Here is a 23,237-nt window from a genome sequence, read left to right on the forward strand (position 1 = left end):
TGTCCCTGCTCCCACGTTCCCCTCCCCACTGGCCCTCATCCGGTTCCCCAGCAGGGCCCGCGTCACCAGCCAACACGTGCCAGGCACAGGGGTGCCACCCACCTGAACTTGGGGTGAGGGAGATAGCTGGGGCTGCTGGGCCCCATGGCGACATCCACCCAGAGGCCAACCTCGGACCAGCATTCCTGACTTGCTCAGCATCGTGCCAGGCCCTGGGCCCCCCGGGTCCCCTGCAGACCCCACCCTGTTCCTAGGGCTCGTTGGTGCCCTGCGGGTGGTGGGCCAGTTGAGGGAGAGCGGCTGTCCAGAGCGGGTCAGCCAGGCTGGGGTGAGGCGGGTCGTAGGAGTCTGCAGGGAGGCCTCCTCCAAGAGCTCTTGCCCCACAATCTCCCGGACCCTCCCCATGAGCCAGCTCCTGGTCCCTCGGTGGGGGCCTCGCACCTCGGGGCAGCTGGTGGTGGGTGGGGAGCGAGCCAGGATGTGCAGGTCAGCTGAGATCACAGCCCTGCCTGCCCAACACCACCTCTGCCAGTGGGACACGGGCAAACAAGGCGTAGTTTCCGCCCTCCTGGAGCTCGCCAACTGAACCGACTGGACCAAGGGAGGCATGGGTTCCCAGCTGGGGCTGTAGGGCCTTCCTGGAGCCGAGGGGGTGGGGGGGGAAGCATCAGATGAGCACGAATTAAAAGGTCTGCCTGCGCTGAGTGTCAGTGACCACATGGGGAGGCTGCCCTTGGGGCGTGAGCTGGTGAGCTTGACGGGGGTTGGGGTGAGAGGAGCCGGGTGACAAAGCACGTGTCCTTCCAGAGGTTCACATGGAACGACCCAGGACACACCAGTCAGCACACAGATCTCGGGGGTGAGGCAGGGCGGGAGAAGCTTCCTGAAGATCTGGGGCAGGGCTGTGGGTGGCCGTGCCTGGATGCACTGATGGCCCAGTGGGCCTGGGGAGGGGAGGGGGGAAGGGCTGCCGAGTCCTTCTCTTCTCAGGATTTGTCTCTTGGCTGGGTGGGGCTTTCGTTGCCCCACTGACTCCAGGCCAGTGCCCTGTGCTCCTGGAGAACCAGGGGAGCAGAGGGCAGGGGCCCCACCTGCCCTCCGTCCCGTCAGTAACAGGCGCACCTGCTCACCGGTGGGGGTGGCCCTGGGCGTTTCCTCTTGGATATGGGACTTGGTTCCCCCCAGCCCCTGAACCTCCTCCAGGGTCAGGAATCATGAGGACCAGCCCTGATTTCCAAACCCCATGGCTGCATGCATTTCATTTTTCCCCAGAACTTTAAAATAAAGGAAGTTAGTCGCACAGTGGTGTCCGACTCTGTGCAATCTCACGGACTGTAGCCCTCCACATCCACTGTCCGTGGAATTCTCCAGGCAAGAATACTGGAGTGGGTAGCCGTTCCCTTCTCCAGGGGATCTTCCTGACTCAGGGATAGACCCCGGGTCTCCTGCACTGCAGGTGGATTCCTTACCAACTGAGCTACTAACTAAGAGTGTTCCTAATCTGTAGGCACCACGAGCAGTTTTAACTCTAACTCGCTCGGGCACGTGTGTCGGTGTGGGGCGGGGTATGTGTGTTGGTGGCACGAGGCTCACGTGTACTTTCCAGCCCCATCTCTCCAGGACCTGAGGCCATGGGCGGGGGGCGGAGGTTGCTGGCTTCGGTCCTGATCCCAGTCACCCCCCAGAGGCTGGCAGAGCCTCAGTCAGGCTGGAACACTGGACTTCCCGCCGAAAGTAGCCTGGCCGAGTCCCTCCAGGGGGCGTCAGCAGGCCTAAGGCTGGAGGGTCAGGGGCTCCAGGGAGACAGAATGTCCCGCGGCCTCCCATACCTGCACCCTGAACGATGGTCTCGGGGGACAGCGTGGTGCAGGGGGCAGCTGACAACCGTGCCAGTCAGGCTGTGCTGTGGCCCCCGGCGCCTGGCGTCCTGAGCTGAAGCTTGAAGTTGGCAATCATCCTTTTTTCGGAATAACTCAGCGAAGTCAGTGACTTCAGTTGCAGCCTGCAGGGCCTCTGTCCTGTCAGGAGGAAACTTTGTTGCAGTGCATTGCCTCTACTTGTGGTCCGTGGGCTCCAGAGCTCAAGGGCTTAAAGGTGCAAGGCAGGTGGGATCTTAGTTTCCAGGTCCAGGGATCGAAGCCTTGTCCGCTGCAGTATGAGGAGGATTCTTCACCACTGGACCCCCAGGGCAGTCCCGTGCCCTCTTCCTGTCGGTCTGGAACACCTGGGCGTTGGATTCGGGGCTGAGAGACCACGCCTTGCCCCGGGCACAGCGGAGGGACGGAGCTTCATCCTGCAGGGGTTCGGGGGTGGGCTGGGCATAGGCCCCGGCCGTGACTGGGAACCACGGTGACCCCGGGGGGTGTCCTTGCGTGGCAGAGTTGGGGAACCCCGTTTCTGGGTGGAGGCTCTAGTAGGCGTGCGTCTTTGTGGGGACAGGTGGGCGCTCCCCCCGTGACCTCCATCCCCGTGGCCCATCTCGGGGGCCTGGCTCCCAGGACACAGAGCGCCACACTCGGTGTCCTGTCAGCCCCGGCCCCAGCATGTCCGCAAGCGCCGGACGCCGACCACACCCGAGGGCAGCGCACCAGGCCGGGTCGATGGAAACACCCCTCCACCCATCCGACCATCCGAGGTGGCCGGGTCACTCTCTGAACACGGCCTCCGGGCGCCGGACGTGGGCGCTCCGTTGGGGACTGAGGGCTGGGCAGGTGCTACCTGCAGGGGGGCAGTGCGTGGTCCCTGCTGGCGTCTGGAAATGCAGGCTGCAGAGCAGTCGTCAGCCCCGCAGTCAGAAGCTCCACCCAAGGGGCTCCCCCAGAAGTCACCCCAGGGAGGCCATGGAGCACACGCTCATGGCCTCTGGGCAGAAAATGAATCACGTGATGAACCACGGCCCCCAGGGGCCTGTTTTTTTATTGAAAATACAGCCAGGGGGAGGTGCGATGGATGAACCTCAGCCCGGCCATCAGCGAAGGCAGGCAGGTGGCCTCGAAGACTCATGGGAGGGACCATCAGCTGGAGGAGGGGGCCACGCCCCCACGTGGATGGGCTGCAGCTGGCAGGAAAGGCCAGCTCTGACCTCTAGCATAGTCCTGGTAGAAAAACAAGACATTTCCCACAAGCAGCAGCTTCTGTGGGAGCCTGCAGGCCACCGGGAGGCCAGGTCATTTCAGAGTGACCGCGTTCTACCATGGAGGAGGTAACTCGTCTTCTCCTCTGAAGAGTTCCTGGTCGAGGAGTCAGGAGAGAGAGGCAGGCCCTCCGGGGTGCAGGACCCAGAAGACCCAGGGCCCTTGCCCTCGCTGGGGTCCACGGGGCCCAGGCGCCCCCGAGCTGCCCGCTAGGAGAGCAGCTGCAGCACCTGCCGGGCACGCTGGGTCCCCCCGGGCGGCAGGGCGCAGGCGCCCGCCTGGTCCAGCTCCCGCATCAGCGCCTCCGCCTTCTGCACGGTCAGCTCGCGGGCGCGGCCCCTGAGCCCCTCCAGGTAGGCCAGCAGGGCGGGGAAGTGCTCGTCAGGGACCTGGAAGGGGCGGGAAGGTGGTCAGGGTTGGTGGGTGGTGCGCGGAGACAGCGGGTGTCCAGGGCTCACCCCGAGGAGCTGCTCCCAGACGGCACCCCCGGCCCCCGCACAGGCTCTCCTTATGCTCCAGGGGCTGGCAGAAGTCGGCCCTCCTGAAACGCCGCGAACAGTAGGCAGATCGTTTTTAGAGAGAAGTCTCTTGGGACAAAGAGAATCCATGAAGAGGTGACAGTGTTCTGGGGCAGAGATGGATGAGAATGCCGGGTCTCAAGAAGGGGAAGCTCAGGCTGAGACCCGGGAGTCCTGCTCAGCCCCTCCCGACCCCCAGCCCCTCCTTCCGGGCTGGCTGCGCAGCCCTTCCAGAAGCAGGAGCAAGGGCCGGGCTGAAACAGGGGCTGGGGTCCAAGTCAGAAGTGGCTGGCGCCCTGCAGACTCCAGAACCTGAGAAGAGGCGGGTGCCCCGCGCGGCCCAGTGGGGAGGGCTGTGGGGAAGGGGCGCGGGCTGGCGTTTCCCGCCTCTGCGCCCCGCGTCCGGCCCCACAGCGCATGGCCTCCTCCACGGAAGAGCCCCCACCCTGTCCTGTGCACTCAGAGGAGGCCCTCGACGTCCCCACCGGGGGAGCCCCTCCTAACTGGGATGACTCTGACAATTGTCCCAATGGATATGACGGCCCCAAAGGAATGGATTACAGCCCGTCCAGGGAAACGGGCGAGTCTAGGCTGATGCGAAACTCGCAGTACACGGTAGGGCGGCAGCAGAAGGAAACAGAAAAGCCCCGGACAGGGTCACTGAGGCGCAGTGAGCGTGAGACAGGAGGCAGCTGCCCAACTCCAGGCGGCCCCCAGGCACGTGCTGGTCACTGAAGGAATCAGGAGTGACGTCACAGGAACAAACCTGACAGCCACCCGAGTCACACGACTGACATCAACGTCAAGCCTCTGCGAACCGGCCATGCCCAGCCCACCACGCCGGGCACACAGGAGCCACGCAACTGTCCTCTGAGCACGCCGGGCCGGGCGGGTCAGGTCAGAGAGGAGACAGGGCAGGTCCCCGGCAAGCGCGGTTCTGCACAGACCCCGCACAGACGGTGGAACCGTTGCCTGGTGGACGCCCCATCGTCAGAGAGGCGCACCGCCGGGTCTGACGGCGTCTCCCGGACACAGCGGAGGAGCCGTGGCGGGGCAGAGTGGGCAAGACCTCCAAGCACGTGGACGGTGGCTTTTCTGGAGTGGCGGCCCCAGAGCCGGGAGCCCCGTGGCTGAGTCCAGCCGCTGGGCAAAGCCGGCAGGGCTTCTGCTCCCTGACCCCCAGGGGCCCTCCCTCTGGGCCCAGTTTCATCTCTGGAAGACGGAGGGCTCAGTGGGGTTCTCCCACGCAGCCTCCATGAGCTCCATAATTCCTTGTCCTCCTAACACAGGCCACGAGGGGGAGGACTTCCCCGCCCCTGGAGGGAGGCCGAGTCCAGTGTGGCCCAAGCAGGCACTGCCAGCCGGTCCTTCCCCTCCATCATGAGGAGACCCGACCGCACCCTCTGCCACTCAAGTGTGCAGAGGCCTCCCCCCACCCCCCGAGTGTGCACAGTCGTGTCCCCCCACCCCCTGAGTGTGCAGACGTCCCCCCACCCCCCGAGTGTGCACAGACATGTCCCCCCACCCGAGTGTGCACAGACGTGTCCCCCCACCCCCCGTGTGTGCAGACGTGTCCCCCCAACCCCCGAGTGTGCACAGACGTGCCCCCCCACCCCCCCGAGTGTGCAGATGTCCCCCCACCCCCCGAGTGTGCACAGACGTGTCCCCCCACCCCCGAGTGTGCACAGACATGTCCCCCCACCCCCCGAGTGTGCACAGACGTGTCCCCCCACCCCCCGTGTGCACAGACGTGTCCCCCCACCCCCCGAGTGTGCAGACGTCCCCCCACCCCCCGAGTCTGCAGACGTGTTCCCCCCACCCCCCGAGTGTGCAGACGTGTCCCCCCACCCGAGTGTGCAGACGTCCCCCCATCCCCTAGTGTGCACAGACGTGTCCCCCCACCCCCCGAGTGTGCACAGATGTGTCCCCCCCACCCCCCGAGTGTGCACAGACGTGTCCCCCCACCCCCCGAGTGTGCAGACGTGTCCCCCCACCCCCCGAGTGTGCACAGACGTGTTCCCCCCACCCCCGAGTGTGCAGACGTGTCCCCCCACCCCCCGAGTGTGCACAGACGTGTCCCCCCACCCCCCGTGTGCACAGACGTGTCCCCCCACCCCCCGAGTGTGCAGACGTCCCCCCACCCCCCGTGTGCGCAGACGTGTCCCCCCACCCCCCGAGTGTGCACAGACGTCCCCCCACCTCCCAAGTGTGCACAGATGTGTCCCCCCCCCCAACATGTGCAAAGGCCTCCCTGCCCCAGGGGGAGGAGCCCCACCTGGTCACGGTCATACATGTGCAGTAGCAGCCAGGTCTGCCTCGTCTTCTGGAACCTCCAGTCCTCGTGCTTCTGGGCCCAGCTGGGGAACAAGGACAGGGGCTCAGGTCCCGGAGGGGAGGCGCAAGCGGTCTCTCCCTGATGAGGGCCAGGGCGTCTGCAGAGGATCCTTCCAGGGAGGGCGGCCCGGGTGGGGGGTCTCAGGGGTCTTCGCCAGGTCTCTGCTCGCCTGCTGGGGGCCCTCAGCCGGGACATCAGGCCCAGGGGGCACAAGGCCACTTTCTTCTAGCTCTTCGTAGCCACTCTTTGTGATTCTAACGGAAATACCCTTAATTTCACAAACTCGGTCCTTCCAGAAACACGATCAGGCAGGGTTACCTGATCGATCAGGCAGGGTTACCTGATCACCTGCAGGGGCAGGCACAGCCTTCCTGCCCTGGAGGATGGGGGAGGGGAGGCAGGGAGCGGCTAGGACCCCCGACCACGAGGGCCACGCAGGGGTCCCCGTGGCCTTGAATGTGCTGGCCCCCGGGTGACCAGGACACTGGGAGGAGCCCAGGCCAAGCAGGAGCCCAGTGGAGACCCCCACACTGGGATGGAGGCCGCGAGGCACACAGAGGTCTGGGCCCCGAGCTGCCGGCCGCGTGGGAGGGGCGGAGAGCGGCTCCGCGGCTGCAGGACGGCAGGAGGGCCTCCTCGGCTGAGCCGCCCGGCCTGTGACCTGGGTGCACGCGGGGCAGGGCCCCGCTCTGCCTTCCCCACCCTCAGGGGCGTACGGGTCCATCTGGGGCCTAGAAGCGGCCCAAGGAAGGGCCGCCAGGCCAGGGAGTCAGCGGTCCCCCGCCACCCCCTCGCGGAAGGCCCCTGTAGGCCACCCCGAGGGGCCCCCGCTGCCCTAGGACCTCTCCGATGGTGGTGATCAGGGAGCCACCTCATCATCCGCCTGGGCCAGTGGAGAACCCCTCCCCTGCACGTCCCTCCTGGGAGGACACAATCACCCAGAGACACGCGACTCTCGGATGGGGCTGCGGTCCCCGCGGCGTAGCGCCCCCTGGCGGGACGCCCGCGAACCGAAGGCTGCCCGCCCTCCCCGCGGGCCGCGCTCCCACTGACGGAGCCTAGCCTCTGGCATCCCCCGCTCTGCAGAGTCCTCCTCCAGGAGGGGTCTGGCTGCTGCTACAGCAGATCGGCCTTTACGAGAAGGAACACCCACCCTGTCCCCCACCTGTGGTTCCACCCCCATCGCACCCTGGCACATTAACCTCCCCTGAAAACTTCACTTCCCCCAGGGGCTCGGTCCCTCCTGAGAGGTCAGAGGGTTTGGGAAGGACGGACCACTTGGGGCGCTGCTCCCTCACTGCTGAGGAGGACGGGCAGGGCGTCTGCCCAAAGCAATGCCTCTTCCCTGACCCAGGGCTCCAATCAGGGTCAGCTCAATGCCCGTGTGGTCAGCGGGGACCCAGAGGTGGCTCCGGGGTCTGGGGGCTTTGAACTGGCTTCAGATGCCCTGCCCTTGGGGAGCAAGGGGTGCTGGGCGGGGCCTTGGGAGTGTGGGGCCCACAGACACACCAGGGGCGGCCCCCAGACACACCAGGACCAGGCGGACATTGCCCCAGTGACCCCGGGCCCCCGGCAGGGGAGAACCTGCAGAGGAAGGATCTGTGTGACTGCTGCAGTGAGCTCAGAGGTCAGCAGGGAGGCCGCGCGTGCGTGCGTGCGTGTGTGTGTGTTGGGGGGGCAGTGAGGGCTGAGCCCCATCCTCCAGAGGGGCTGCGGCTTGGTGAGCGACCCCCACGAGGATGCTTTCCTCCCAGACGGGGCGGAGAGGCCGGTTCAGGCGCTGCCACAGCTCCGGCGACCTCCGGAAGCTGGTCCCTCAGGGATCGAGGGTGGGTCCACCACCCACTCCCTGGGACCACCGTCTGCAGAGCTGCCCCCGAATGCCAGTGGGCCCCGAGTCTGTGGCCGCTGCTGCGGGTGGAAGCGCCTGGATGGGACCAGGTGTACACAAGGGGCCTCGGTCCCAATGGCACCCCACCCCGCAGAGAACCGCCCAGGGTCAGGGTCGGAGAGGCTGCTCCTCCAGGTGGCCTCCTGACCCCTGGGCTCCACACGGTCAAGGGCGGTCACTGCAGGTCGAGGACCTTCCTGTGAGGAGGAGGCACTGAACCGAAGGTGGATTTCCTACAGACAGTGGGCAGGTCTCAGTGGGGAGTGTGGCCCCGCCCCGCGAGGAATCCCGGCAGGGCCAAGGCCCCCCCCCCTCCCCCCGACACCGTCCTGCTCACAGCCTGTGCCCCCCACTTTGTGCCGAGCTCCGATGGGCTGGGGAGAAGGCAGCCCCCAGTCTGTCCCACAGGGCACGTGTGAGCCCTGCCAAGGCAGGGGAGAGGGGGGGAGGGGAGAAGCAGAACGGCTGCCCTGCAGCTGACTCACGGCTGCTCAGCCCTGTCCAGGAATCTGGAGGGTTCCGCTGTATACCAAGCCCCAGGGCGTCTGGGCAGGGGAGCTCCTTCCGAGAAAGCGCCAGAATCCCACCGTCTTCACCGCGCCCTTCCTGGCCGACCTTTGGGTTCACTCTGCACACGTACCCAGGCCTGTCTGCCCTCCCAGACCGCCCTGAGGGCCCCCAGCAGCCCTGCTCCTGAACCGGTTCCAGGCCGCCAACCCCAGTCCCTGGCTGGGTGTCCAGGATTCCAGGAAAGAACAGTTCCTGGAGGGAAGCCTCGAGTGCGCACGACGGTGGGGGCAGTAACGATGCTGAGGGTGGGAACACCAACTTCGAGAGGTGACGGGGGTGGGAGTGACAGGCTGATGGTGGCGCTGAGACGCCACTGCCACCGCCATCACGCGCCCATGAACCTTTCAAGGAAACCCTGAGGGTTAGGGTTAGGGCTCAGCTGATCTTCGTTTTCTTGATGAGATGGAGGCCCCGCTCACCTGCACAGGTATTCCAGGGCCAGCGCGGCCCCGGAGCGCTTGCTTGCCGGGCTTGGAGCCGCAGCGATGCCCGCCTCCCGCAGCCGCCTCCGCGCCTCTTTCTTCCGCTCCTTCTTCAGCTTCCTCTCCAGGACCCTCTGCTCCTCCGGGGACACGTACGCGGATGCGGACCCCTGGAAGCGCAGGAACCTCCGTGAGGGCGTCGGGAGGGGGCAGCATAGGAACTGGGACCCCCGGCCTGTGCCGGGCCCCTCTGCCCAGGACCTGGGGGAGTGGGGGGAGCTGCAAGGACCGTCCCCCAGGCCTGAGGGCAGCAGGAGGGGCCGGGGCGCCAGGGCTGTGATGCAACCCGCCTCGCCCCGCCCCGCCCCCAGGAAGCCAACCGAGAGTGGAGGCCAGCTAGCTGCTCCCGGACCTTCTCGGAAGCCGGACGAGGCGAATTCAGAAGGGTGCAGGCCGGCAGCCCTGGGCGCTGCCCCTGCACATCCCGTGTGCAGAGCCCGCACCCGGGAGAGCGAAGTACAGTGGGGCACCTGGCAGGCAGGTTCCTCCTAGATGCCAACCCCTGACGCCCTGACGCTCCCATGCCACACCCACTCCTCCCGGAATCTTCTAAAACGAGAGAGATGCTCTCCTCAGCTGCTCCAGCCTTCTCCTGAAACCAGCTGGGGTTTACCGCCTCGTGGAGCTTCAGGGCTGCACCCGGTGACACCCGGCAGCCCTGACGTGAACCGCACGGCCCACCCGCACAGAAGGCGCCTTCCCTGAGGTGGGACACGCGCCCCCACACGCACACAGCCCCGCGGGGCCGGGGTGGGGGCAGGGCCCAGAACAGCCGGGAGGGCAGGATGGCAGGGCCCCACGGACCAGACGGCTGCCCCAGGGCGTGTGCACGCTTTAAAGTCACACCAATGCCTAAAACACCAACACCAGTCACAGCCAGACTCCTGCTGACAGGGAATAAAGTCAGATTATGAAAGCAGCATATTCTTCCCTGGAGTGACACTGGCTCGAAACACGGCGTGAGCTCCTACTTCCGAGGACCTCATGGCGTGCATGTGTGCCTCCGCGCTAAGTTGCTCCAGTCGTGTCTGTCTCTGTGCAACCCTATGACCTGTATGCGGCCAGGCTCCTCTGTCCATGGGATTCTCTGGGCAAGAGTAATGGAGTGGGTTGCCATGCCCTCCTCCAGGAGATCTTCCAGACCCAGGGACTGGACCCTGGTCTTGTCTCACGCGCTGGCAGTTTGGTTCTTTCCCACTATCGCCGCCAGGGAAGCACTCACCACCAGCCCTCCCGCTGCAGTTGAGCCTCTTACCACCCCACCCTGCCCCTGCCTCCCTGCTCTGTAACCACCACCCTGTCCTCTGCATCCTCCTGTTTGCCTCCTTGTGCCGCAGATGCCACGTGTGTGAAATCACACAGTGACTGACTCCAGCACAACGCACTCGAGGTCCGTTTATGCTGTCACAGATCCCAAGCTCAGCAGGCTCGGGTCTAGGAGACCCCCCCCAACCCCCACCCCCGGCTCATGGAGAAGCCACACTGGACACAGGGAGCCCGGCCCCTGAGTCACTGGGAGGGCATCGCACTGGCCACCAAGCCCCAAGTCCCGGGGAAGGTCCTGGGGATGGGCCAACACTTACCCCCGAGGGAGGCCAGCAGGTTGGACAGGTCAGGGAAGGGACAGGAGGGGGTCTCCTAGGACATGGGTCCCAGCCACCCGTCTGATCTCACGGGGTGCTGGCTGCTGCCCCCAGGCCAGAGGAGAGGCCCTCATCAGAGACCTGGTGAGGGTGGAGCTGGGTGCCCACCCTGAGGGCTTGTGGGGGGCGCCGTGGGCCCCGTGATGGCCCAAGGTGCCGCTGTCCCCATGGAGGGGGCGCGGCAAGGGGGCTGGCGGGCGGGTTGGCCCCCACTGCAGAAGGGCAGCAGGAATGTGAGCCAGCGTGGGTCTGGGAGGGCGGGACATGGACCCAGGCACTCCCTGGAGGCCACGGGCGGTGGGCAGATCTGAAGGGCCTAACTGCCTCTGCATCAGGACACACGTAGGGCTGGCGCCCTGCCCACACTCAGGTGACCAAGGGTCTCCAATTACAAAGAGGCCTCTTTCAGCCACTCTTCCCTTCCCTCCGCCTCGGGGAGCAGAGTCATCAGCCACGAAAGGAGGCTGGCAGGCCCAGCACAGACCTGGGAGGGCACAGAGGGGTCTGCAAGCCGGGTCAGTGTCCCTTCTCTGGGGCTCTCCTGCACCCTGGCCCCGTGCCACGCTCTCAGGTGAGGCTCTCTTGCTCCATGTGCATGTGGAGATGGCCAGTTGGTGCAGCCCCCAGGGCTCAGGTCCCACCGTGTGGGGTGCCTGGACCACCTCAGCCTCCCAGACCACACACATGGGCTCCCAGTGGAGCCTGGAACTCCTGTCAGCTCCCACCCAGAGGCCCTGATGCTTGGGAAGGGGGCGGGGAGTCTGCCTCTCCACCCTGAGGGTCCCAGGTCTGGGGAGGGGCCAAGAAAGGCTCAGCTGGGACTGCCGAGTAGGGTCGTGCTGGGGGCCCTCACCATCTCGTGATGACGGGCTACACCACAGCTTTGGATCAGCACGGGCCTGGTGGGCTCTCCTCCCTCAGACCCCTGGGCCTGCCGGCTCAGGAGCAGAAGCGCTTGGAGACGGGCAAGTTCCAAGACCCTGAGCTAACCAGGCCCGCCTCTGGTCTCAGGCCACAACCCCGGCCTCACGGCGGCCCGAGGGTGGGATCTCTCCAGCAGCTCCCAGGAGCTGGGGGTTGCAGGGTGGGCTGACCCGGCGAGGGGAGGGCGGTGCCCATCACCCACATGGACCCCAGAAGCCTCCTGCTGTAAAGAGCATCCACCGCAGCCTAGGGGTACAGCTGCCCTCCCCCACCGTCACCTGCAGGTGCCTGGACTTGGCTGGGCCAGCAAGGCATGCCCCTGAAGTGGGATTCTGGGGTGAAGGGGGCTGCTCTTGGCTGATCGCTGATATATAGGGGCAGGGGAGGCTGGGGAGGCTGGGGATGGGGGTCAGCGAGCTGCAGGGCAGCACCCCACCCACCAGCCCATAACCCACCTGCTGTGTCAGGGTGAAACCTCTCAACCAACCCCACACAATCAGTAGACTAGAAAGGTGTGTGTTAAAAATCCTTGTAACATGTAAGCCTGAACCAGGCCTGAGCTGTCAGGTGTGACCTCACCCAGGTGTGAGGACTGGGGTCACGATCACAGTGACCCTGGGGTGTGTGTGTGGGCGGCACAGTCCAGGCCTCTGCTTGGCTGTCTGCGCACAGGCCAGACAGCACCCCAAAGGGCACAGCACCTCTCCAGAACTGCTCAGAGGCCACAGTGCTCCTCAACCACAGGTCTCTGTCCCAACAACCGCCAAGGTCCAGAGCTCTGCCTCCTCTCGCAGAGCTCAGGGCTGCAGGGCGGGTGCCTCCCCAGGCCATGCAGCCTACTCTTCCGGTCTAAAGCCAGGCGTCCTGGCAGGAAGCCCATTCCCTGCCTGCAGCTCCCAGGAGACGCTGCTCCACTGAGAACTAAACTTTCACCAGCTACGTTACTGCAATTATTCACACTCAAAAGGACGACTCTCGCTGTGGAGGGAAGAGCAGCCCTGAAACCCCGTGGACGGAGGAGCCTGGTGAGCCAGTCCGTGGGGTCGCAGAACTGGACAAGGCTCAGCGACCAAGCACGACTCCTCGCAGCAGCCAGTTACTTTTTCCCTTTCTGAAGATAAACAACAAAAGAGAGAATGTTTCCTAGATACTTTAATAAAACTTTGCATTTTGAAATTAACTAGATGCAACCTGGGAGGCAACATACAGATTCCATGAGCCCTCTGCCCAGCCTCCCTACACACTTGCAGCAGAAACAGAGAAGACACTGAGATTTAAGTTACCCCTAAACATACAAAATGCAGGTACAAACCGCTAGGTTCTTGAAGGGCTCGTTCCAGTGCATGATGCTGAGTGACCTTTGCCGATTCAGAAACAGAGCTGCCCGCCCTTTTGTTTGCAGGGCCCTGGTTGAAACAATTCCAAACAACTGAAGGGTGCACAGGTCGCAGGGGGCTGTGAGCAACCTCATGAGCAGCGGGGACACAGGGCTGCCGTGGGTCCTGGCCCTGCAGAGGCGCTGGTGCTGGCGGGAAGCAGACGCGGGCTCTGGCCTCGAGGAGCGCACGGCCGGACCAAGTGAGCTCCTGGAGGACAGGGACAGCGGCTGCCCCTGCTGGGTGGCCCTCGGAGCTGGGCCCTCCATCCGGACGCTGCAGAGCCTTCAGATGAGCGAACCAGGAAACCAGATCACGGCACACAGCCTCGAGTCATCAACCCACCGGGCGCAGAAACACGAGGGTACAGTGAGATGTCCCTGCACCCCCTGACCCCCAGGGCCACTCTCATCCACTGGCAACACGCACAGTGGAAGAGGGGCTAAAACCCAGTCAGCCCCCGAACTGGTGAGACGGAGCCCGCACTTGGACCCCACCAGGCCCAGCCCTACCACGTAGGGCCCCAGGCTCTCCCCAGGAAGGGTGTCCCTTTCCCGAGCCCACTTCCACCCTTCCAGTCCCTTCTTCGAGGGGCTCGGACAGTAAGACAAACATACCAGATCCTCTTTACACACACACACACGAATCCTACGTGAGACCAGCTCCTCAGTCACAGAGGAAGAGGAGAGGGTTTCAGGGGTTGTGGGGGGGTCTCACCATAGCCATGGGCTGATGGCCCTCCCAAACAAGCCAGGGCTCTGGGGAGGGTCTTTCACAGTAATCTCTTCAAACCCTGCGGCCTTGGCTGCAAGCAGGACCTGCCCTCCACCTGGGTGGGAGACACTGGCCCTTCTCAGAGACCAGCTTTGGAACCAAGGCTGAGCCTGGAGGCACTCAGCAGGCTGGGGGCACCAAGGACCAGAATTAACTTTCACCCTGCTTTTCCTGTGACCCAAGAATTAAAACGAACGTTTACATCTGTGCACGGGAAAAGCCAAAAGACACAGGATACACAGATCAGGGTGAAGCCAGGGAGACGGTGACCAGCCGGACAAGTCCTTCCAAGGCCCCGAGAGCTTCAGCCTGTACGACCGGGGCGGTGGAGACCTGCCAAGGCTGTGCTGGGACCAGCTTCTGACTTCCTCTGGCCAGGAGAGGTGCGGTGGTGCTGTCCCAGCCAGGGCAGACTGTGAGCCCTCACCCGTGTCCAGAAGGCCTGGTGCGAGCACCCTGAGACTGGAACCCTGTTTATGAAGATCAGATTATGAAGACCAGAAACAGCAAGTCCTGAGACGCTGCAAATGCTACTTCACTCCCTCTACCTTTTCAAAGGCCGTCCATCTGCTCCTGCCTTTGAACGGACAAGGGAGCAGAGTCATGCTAGAGCTTTCAGGGAGGGTGGGGAGGAAGGACACCCCGCACTGGGGAGGAGCCGTGGGGGATGGGGGAGCCCTCGGGGACTTGTGGTCACCAGAGAGCCAAGAGCAGTGAAAAGACAAACACGCCCCCCTCCCCCCAGTGGTCAGCCAGTGAGGGCAGTGAGCGCCACACCCGCTGGCAGGCACAGAGGCGGTCAGCAGCAGCCCACGAGGCCCAGGGTCTGGACACAGGGAACCTGGTGCACCCAGCACCTCCCCTCCAGGGCGCTGTGTGGACAGGCCTGCGCCTGGTGCCTCAGGGGACACAACAGAGCTGACGCAGGCCTATGGGGGGACGGCTCCGGGGTCTGGGGTGAGGAGCGCCCGGCTCGGGTGGACCGTGGGCGCCCCGCAGGCTGGGGGGACAGGGGCGCGGTGTGCAGTCCCACATGGTTCCTGAGTTTAGAGGTCTCACATGAGACCTCAGGACACACGGCAGAGGGGCCTGGGCGCACAGAACACAGGGCATGGGGAAGACTTCCAGCCCTCCAAGGCAGGGCTGACAGGAGGCCCCACCACCTACTCCAAGCCTGGGGGCAAATCCGCTTCCAGAGAGGCCATCGGCTCCCGGTGAGCTGGGTTCAGCGAGTCCTTAACCAGGGGTAGCGAGGAGCGGCTTGCGTCTCAACAGGGGAAACCTGGCTCCTCACCCAGTGTTCAGGGCCCTTTAAGGACAGGAAGGGGCTGCCTGACCCCTTCCTCCCCCAAAACGCCAAGCTCTCCCACCAGCAGGCACAGGTCACACGCCTGGGCCAAGAGGACCCCACAGCCCCTCCCAGCTACAGTGGGCACACATTGTCATGAACCCTCAAGACCTCATCGCTTCCCAGAACCTCGGCTAGGCTTCTAGGCTGATCTCACCCACATCCAGGGAGCAAACAGGTGTCAGCTGTCTTCTGCAGGGGCTTTGATGTCCATGAGGAGCACTGCCCCGCGGGCCTTCCTTGGGTTTTAGGAACGAAGGTGATGTACAACCCTCCCTGAAACCTTCACTACTAGGAGGCCCTCACAGGCTTGCGGCCCAGCTGCCCTCTGCTCAGTCAACAGCCTGACGTGGGCCATCCCAGCTCTGGGAAGGCAAAGGTCACCCGGGCTCCACGGCCAGTGTTCACAGAAGCTGCTGCGCAGGCCACGGCTACGGCCGCCTCCTCCCTAGAGCGCCCGCTGCCCTTTCACCTTTGTAGACGTGAGGCCTGGGAAGAGTTCAGGCTGCATTTTGCGTTTAACCTGGAAACACCGTTCCAGCTGCACACAGTCAGCACCGGTAGAGCTGAGTGAAAAGTCAAGTACAGGAACTGTGGGCCATGTTCAACATGCAGAAGGCATCATTCCCAGCAACTCCCGAAAAATTAGCCAAGTTGTTCCTAGTTTGGCAGTCCTGATCTTGCCGTTTAAAGGAAAATCAGAATCTTACTGTAAGAAACACGTACAAGACCTCTTTCCCCGCTCAGTCAAGGTGGGCCCGGGCCACCAGGTTTCCCACTCCAAAACTGCTTAGCTCAAAGCAAAGCCCCACATTTCTGCACAGGGTTTTCAATGACGTCTTGGCCCCGCGGCGACCCAGCAGGCTCTGGACTGTCCTCCTCAGCGGCTCCCGAGCCCCGGGCCTTTCGTACAGAAGCCTGCACGGCCGGGGCCGAGTGCTGACGCCTCCGCCCGGGCCTCTCGGGGGCCCGGCGGCCCTCCAGGCACCAGGCTGAAGACTGTTCAGGGGAAAAAGACAAACAAAGCACGTTACTACCCCATCACGTCGTTCGTCGTTAACTGTAATTTCCATAATCATTTCAGAACACTAGGGAACTACTGGTTGGCTTTTTCCCTCACTTCCAAGAAGTCTTGAGTGTAACAATGAATTTAAAAAAAGAAAGTCACAGAACCAAGTAACGAGTTACTCACACCCAAGCGATTTCGCAAGCAAAGCGGTAAATGCCCCGGCGGGTTCCGCCCCCAGGCCCTGACATTTAACGCTGCGGGGGTGGGCCTCGCGGGGCCGCGGAGGCCTCCGGTACGAAGGCCCGGGTGCGGGGCCCCACGAGGGGACAGCCCGGGGGGCGCGGTGCAGACGCCGCCCGCCGGCAGAGCGAGAAGACACGCGGGGGCCCGGAACTCTCGCGGGGGCGGCGAGCCCGAGGCCTCGGCGGCAGGGGAACGGGCCGAGGGGAATGGGCCGAGGCGCAGTTCGGGATCCGGGCCCGCGCCGCGGCGAGCGCGCCCAGGCCGGTCGGGCCTCCGCCCGGAGTCCGCGGTCTGCAGGGCGCCGCCCCCGCCCCGCGGGACGAGCCCCCGAGCCCCCCACGGCCCACTCCCGGCCGGGAGCACTGACCTCCGGGTCCCCTGCCGCCAGGTGTAGCCGAGAGCGCGGCGCCTCCTGGCCGCCGCAGCCCCCGCGCACTGCGCATGTCAGGCCGGCCGGGCTCGGCTAGAACCAGATCCAGCCGGCTGGGCGGTGACGCAGGCGCGGCGCGGCGCGTAGGAGGGGCTGCAAGCGGTCGGGGCGCGTGGGCGGTGACGCAAGCGCGGCGGGGCGCGTGGGCGGGGCAGGTCTGCGCCGGCGGGGGAGGCCGAGGGCCTCAGGCCCGGAGCAGAGGTCTAGAGGCCAGGACAGTTCCTCCAGCTCCCCTCAGTACACAGGGGCCCGGCACCCTGGCGGGGCGCACAGGGGAGCAGGAAGCCCACGCGTTGCAGTCACCTCCGACGCAAGCGCGCCGACCACAGGCTGGGTCCTGCCCGCGGACTGGAGCGCCACTGCAGCCCCCAGCTTCAGGGAGGCCTTCTTGCCTCGCCCACGAAACTAACCCTAGCGTCCTCTGATCAGTGTCTCGACCCCCAGACTGTGAGCTGCCCCGGGCTGGGGATGTGTTTGCCCACCACTGGGACTGACAAAAAGCAGGTGCTCAGTAGAGGCTCGAGGAATCGATGCATGCAGCAGCCCTGCCCCCGAGACAACACCGCAGGCCAGCGTTCCTAGTTGTCCGCGTGCGCTCTGGAGGCGGGGCTGGGTCCGGGGGCTGCTCGGGCCCCCCTGGCCTGAGGACGCGCTGGCCCTGGCTGCTGAGGGCTCTGGCAGCCTCTCTTCATTCCCCCGCTGTGCGCTGGCGTGCTGGCGGGTGTGAGCTTCCCGCTTTGGGCGTGGGTGTCTCAGCTTCCCGGCCGATAAGGATCTCCAAGGTCTGGAGCCAAGACTGCGTCTTTCTGTGCTTTTCCTCTTGGCCATTTCCCCACCGCCCAAGGCCAGTCCACACACACAGGAGGGCTTGGTGGTGCTGGTGGGGGCAGGATCGCAGAGGCCTGGGCCAGAGCTGGGTGGGGGGAGCCGAGTGAAGGACAGGACTCGCTGCTAGCCCAGCCTCGGTGTTAGGAGGTCTCACCTCTGTGATCCTGTTCAATTCCTGGATGCGGGCATCGGTGCTCTCACTTTACAGAGAAGGAAACTCGGAAATGTAAACAAACAGTTTTCACGATCTCCGATTTCGTGGAATGGACTCCACTTGGGGTCTTCTGCACTTCCTGTGTCAGTCCTCTGACCTGAGAACCCCTGATCTGGTCTCCTCCTCCCACGGTCTTGTCCTGGTGATGTGAATGGGCCACCGTGGGAGACTGGGACAAAGGCGAGAACAGGACGGGAAGCGCGGAGAGCTGGCCTGGGGTGGGGGAGGAGCGGGCTGAGGACACGGCACATGGGGACGTGCAGTCCAGGGGGGGGACCTTCCCCCCCCCCCACCTCCACTGTGCAGACGCGTCAAGGGTGTGACGTGGGCCACGTCTGCCTGCTCCCTGTCCAGCCCCTTCGCAGGCCCTCCTCTGCCCAGGGTCCCTGCAGGGCCTCGCACAGAGCAGGTGAAGCTCATCCCCAGCAGGTGCTCCTGGTCGAGCTGCCCCCGGTTGCCCACCCGGAGCCCATATCAGAGAGCACAGGCGTGGAAACACTCACCACTCAACACCCAGTGGGGCTCACTGTAGGAACCCCAAGAGAACAGGCACTTGGTCCAGCCCTGAGGGCCTGTGTGAACCAGGTCCAGCTGGTGGAGTGGGATGGCGTGGCCGAGAGGACTGCCTACCATGTGACTCAGCAGCACTGGGTCCACCCTGAGGGGCTCCAGAGACCCTAGAACCACCCCCCCCAACTTGGCCCAGCAGATCCCAGTCAGGAAGGGTGGGTACACGCAGGCCTGGAAGCATTCCACAAATACTTGTTAGGCAACATCTTCACAGCAGATAGTTAAGTGCTAAGCTTCCTGTGGGGACCAGATCAGATAAAAATGCCTGCTACCTCAGACCATGCTCCAGTGCCCCTGGAACTCCTATATTACACTCCTACCCACCCCCACCCCCTGTGCTGGCACTAGGAGGTGGGGCCTTTGGGGGGTGACAAGATCGTGAGGGGGGCCTCCCCCGACTCACCACTAGAGGACACAGCGAGGAGATCTGGGATGAGAACCCACCAGACACTAAACCTGCCAGTGCCCAGATCTCGGACCTCCAGCCTCCAGAAGTGTGAGAAATAAACCTGCTATCTCTGGGCCACCCAGCCTATGGTATTCTGTGACAGCGGCCCGAACCAAGACACCTGGTCGCAAGGAGGCTGCGTTGGAAGGCTATGACATTAAGGAGGAAAATTAGGTGCAACAGACAGGGAGCGGGTTTCTCTTCGTTCTGTAATTTAAAGCAGTTGTAGGAAGACACAGGTCAAGGAAAACTGCATCAGGAAGGTGACATGAAACTCGGAGGTGAGGACACAGCCCATGGATGCTGGGGGGGAGAGGTGGCCCCGGCCAGGGGTGCAGCAAGCCCATATCCTGGTGGGGCAGCGCACAGGGGCCCGTGGGAGGCAGAGAAGCCAGGGTGGCTGGGGCCTGGGGAGGGGGACAGAGCAACTCTGCCAACCTGGAGTTCTAGAAGCGTGAAGGTGCCACCAAACCCTTCCCTCAAGGCAGTGACAGTAAGCTTTCAAAACCGGGGTGCCAGCGCCCCAAGATCACGGGGCTCATTCTGAGTCATTGAGGAAAGAATAAATACATCCGACGCAGACATCATCAAGCAGACCGTCTGGCTGATCCGATCACGATTTCCCGGGCATGCTGCCTCACTGCCTCCCAGAACCAAGCCCTGGTGTAATTCACAGGAAGTGCTAAGGGGACGGGGCGGGGTTGGGGGGGGGGGTGGTTGGAACACCCGCTGGGACGCCCACAAGCTCCCGCAGGCACCCACCACTTCCCCTGCCCATCGTGCTAGCAGGCCTGCCTGGAGGCACTTGGCTGGTGGGAACTGTGAGTGTGGGTGTGAGGGGAGCCCCAGCCCCCAGCCAGGTGGGGGGAGGGGAGCAGAGTCTGTGAGAGGAGGAAGCAAAGTACTTCTGGAGGCTTCTGTGCGGCCGCCCACTAGCCCTGGCATTCACTAAAGTGACAAGTGATGGCAGGCCTGGCTCCAGAAACCTGTGTCCAAGCCTAGATGGTTTCCCTGGAATTCTATGAGATATTTAAAGAAGCGTTAACACCAATTACACAATCTCTTCCAGAAAATGGAAGCAAAGAAACCACTTCCCAATTTGCTCTATGAGGCCAATGTTACCTTGATACCAAATCAGACAAAAATAGTACCAAAAAAAGGAAAGAAAAATATAGATGAAAATCTCTCATAAATGCAAAAATCTTGTTCAGCAACGTATAAAAAGAATTATACACGCTGACCAAGTGGAGCTTATTCCAGAGATGCAAGGCTGGTTTAATATCCAAGAATCAATCTATAAAGCTAAAGAAGAAATATCACATGATTGTATCCACTGACATGGAAAACGCACTTGACAATTCGAAACCCACTCATGATATACGTTCTCAGAAAACTAGTAATAGAGGAGAGCTTCCTCAACCTGGTAAATAACACACAGATTGGCCCCCCTCCTCCAGCAGGTTGGAACAGGGTGAGGAGATCCACTCTCACTGGCACTATTCAACACAGCTCCACGAGTTCTAGCCAGTGCAATAAAGCAAGGGAGTAAAATCAAAGGCGCTCAGACTGGAAAGGAAGAAATTCAGCTGTCTGTCTACAGGCGGGATGATGGTCAACACAGAGGACCCCAAGGAGTCTGCACATCTTTTTCTCTGCAGTACCGTTTGTCGTAAAGACTCTCCACTGAATTTACTTTTCTTCTCCTTTAACTTACTCTTGTACCTCTGTCAAAAATCAAGTTGCTGATATGGGGTAGCTTCCGGGTCGCTATTCAAATATGTGTCTCTCCCTCCATCAAACCATACTGTCATTGGGTTTTTGTTTACCACTAATAAATATTTATTTGAAAATTTCTAAGCCTGCCAGAGTGGCACTTGCCAAGCCTTAGGGGCAACCTTAGGGGCACCGTCCCTACCAAGCTCCAAGGGGCCACAACAGCCCCCCACACCTTTCCCCGTCACCTCCCCCTGCCCCCCACCAAGCATGCATACCCACCCTTCTGACCCTGCCAGAGAACTAGGGGGCACTCTCCCTCTAGAAGGCATTACCCCTGAGCCCAAGAACCAGGCTGGCGGCCCTCTGGCCTCCCAGATGATGGCAGGCAGAGCTGCTTGCGTGGGATTAGGAAAGAGAATGAGGAGGAAGAGGCACCAAAGAGGGCTCCCTGAAAAACCCCAACGTTACCCCTGGACACAAGAGGTGGCTCCTGCATGGGAAAGTCTGTTCCGTGAATAGTGCAAGCGCCCCAATGATAGGGAAACCCAGCACAAGGCCGGCTGATAGGAATGGTACCACACTGACATGTTAAATGTCAGTTTCCGAGCATTCACGGCTAATGCACAGAAACACAGCTGACTTTGTATGTTGACCTTGTGTCCCGAAATCTAGCGCACAGCTCGGTGACAGCCGGCCGTCCATCACAGGCAGAAGGAGCAGGGCATGTGTGGGGAGCCAGCCTGCACAGATGCCCAGCACCCAGCCTCAGTCCTGAGCCGGTTTTCCTGTGCAGGGGAGTCTGCCAGCTCCCTTCCCCCTACCACCTTCATTTCAACAGGTCCTAGGGGGTAAAAACCAAGACCCTCACCCACTGTCCCCTGAGGCCTCGGTCAGGATCCTGGCATGGAGCAGACTGCCTTCCCCATGGGAAGCCAGGCTCTCTCCAGCAGGGTCCTTGTGGGGGCCCACCCACTGGGGGATGGTCCTCTGGACACGCAGACTGGGACACCTAAGAGCCAGAGAGGCCCCCCTCCCCCCACCCGACTGCCATCAGGCGGTCCAGGGGCTCCTTGGAGGGACCACGTCTTCCAGACCTAAGAAGTGCCACCAAGGCCATGCCAGGGTGCCCATCAGCCTCAGGCCAGACAGAGCACTGGGGCCAGGCGCCCCTGCTGACTCCCGGGCGCCCCCAGAGCCTCGGCTAGGTGCCTGCCTCGGGCCAGCCGGGGGCTCCCAGGGGCCGGGCCTGGTCAGTGCACTGACCTGTCAGAGCCACTGGTCTGCCCCAGGCCAGGGAAAGGCGCAGCACGGGCAGGGACCCTGCAGACGCCCACCCTCGGTACTCCCTGGGTTAGGAACGGGGAGATCTGCTTCCAGGGAGGACAGAAGAGGTGCTGGCAGAGGCCGAATGGGACTGGACTTGGGGGGGCGGCAGATCGTGCAGACCAAGGGCAGTGAGGCAGCTGCACCAAGAGGGGGATGACCCAGGACGGCCACGCAGACTCCGTGGGCCCAGCCGTTCACTCATGTTTACCCCCAGCCCCTCCAGGCTCCCCAGGCTTCCTCATCGAAGTCAACTACAATGACCCAGGCTTGAGCAAGAAGACATTACAGTAACAGAGCCACAGAGATGTCAAAACATGTGACCTTTCCATAAGCCACACTCAGAACTAACCGGTGAGCTTACACGCTCCTTGCTCTTGACTCACATGTCACAGAGAATCACACTTCCCCATCGGTGTGCCGTTTCTGAAAAGGTGCATCTTCAAAAGGAAGACCCTTCTGCCGTGACAGAGGGGGCGGCCCAGGCGGCAGGCGGCCCTCAAGCCCGAGCAGCAGCCTGGAGCCCCCGGGGTGCAGCACCCCCACCCCGGGGTCACTGCTGCTCCAGGGCAAGCGGGAGGGCTGGCCGCGCCTGCAGCCTGGTGAGCAGCCTCCCGCACCACAGCAGAGCGCCAGGCTGCAGTCTCCCTTCGTCCGCAGCGTGGCGCACCCTCAGGGCACCAGCCTGGTGAGCGTGGCCTGTGTGGCTGCAATGGTGGAGGCCTGGGGCCTAGGGGCACAGGACAACTCCTTGGGGGCTTCACCAGAAACAGTGGGGAGGCCGACTCCACGTAGTTCTCAGAAGTCAACCCTAGACATGCAGCTGGAAGCCCCGGGAGTGGGACCAGCTTCCTGCAGCTCTGCCTCCAAGATGGCGCGGCAGCCCAGGCAGCAGGTCGCAGAGCTGAAGGCCCACGGAGCGCGTTTACATTCCCGAGCTATAGGACGCTGATCTGCACCTGGCTGGAAGGTGGGTCCACTCTGAAGATCTCCGACACACACAAACTCTGCCATTCCCCCTGGCCAGGAGCCTGCGTGGTGGAGGAAGTCTTTCTCTCCAGATAAGGCAGTGGGGCGACCCAAGGCCTAGAGGGCCTGCTTTCCCGTTATGATTGCAGCTCTACCAGGTGCAGAGCACCCCCGGCATCCTAGGGTCTCTGACTAGGAATTCTGGGCTCCAAGGCTTTTCAGAAAAAGAGGTAATAACACTCCTTAAGCACATTGGTAGGATGACCCAAAGTCCTAAGAAAGCAAAGGCCACCTGGGTGCAAATTCTGTCTCCGCTCTGCTGTGTGACCTTGGGCACCCTGGCTAAGTTCTGAGCCTCAGTACAAGTTAAGAGGAGGAGGGTACTGTTTTCCATCAACAGTAAGGCATGGCTCCTCACTTTAGCAACTCTAAGATCAGCACACTTCTTATGATGGACAGCATCAGACTGTTTTCTTGTAATGGTCCATTAAG

At 63.0% G+C, this 23,237-nt stretch overlaps 1 protein-coding gene across 5 annotated transcripts in view; it reads right to left on the reverse strand.

Annotated features, from left to right (window-relative positions):
• Positions 1-2,886: 2,886 nt before the first annotated feature.
• C2H7orf50 (chromosome 2 C7orf50 homolog) overlaps positions 2,887-23,237 on the reverse strand; it is a 66,841-nt gene continuing 46,490 nt past the window's right edge. For 3 of the 5 annotated variants that reach the window (XM_065923659.1, XM_065923660.1, XM_065923661.1), the window contains exons 3-5: positions 8,868-9,040; positions 5,928-6,009; positions 2,887-3,523 (exon numbers count right to left, since the gene is read on the reverse strand). In XM_065923659.1, the coding sequence (XP_065779731.1) occupies positions 3,344-3,523; positions 5,928-6,009; positions 8,868-9,040 (435 nt within the window). In that variant the 3' untranslated portion in view covers positions 2,887-3,343. The other 2 variants (XM_065923658.1, XM_065923662.1) reach the window with 2 other exon arrangements.

This window comes from Muntiacus reevesi, chromosome 2 (assembly GCF_963930625.1).
Source record: "Muntiacus reevesi chromosome 2, mMunRee1.1, whole genome shotgun sequence".
Lineage (NCBI taxonomy): Eukaryota > Metazoa > Chordata > Mammalia > Artiodactyla > Cervidae > Muntiacus > Muntiacus reevesi.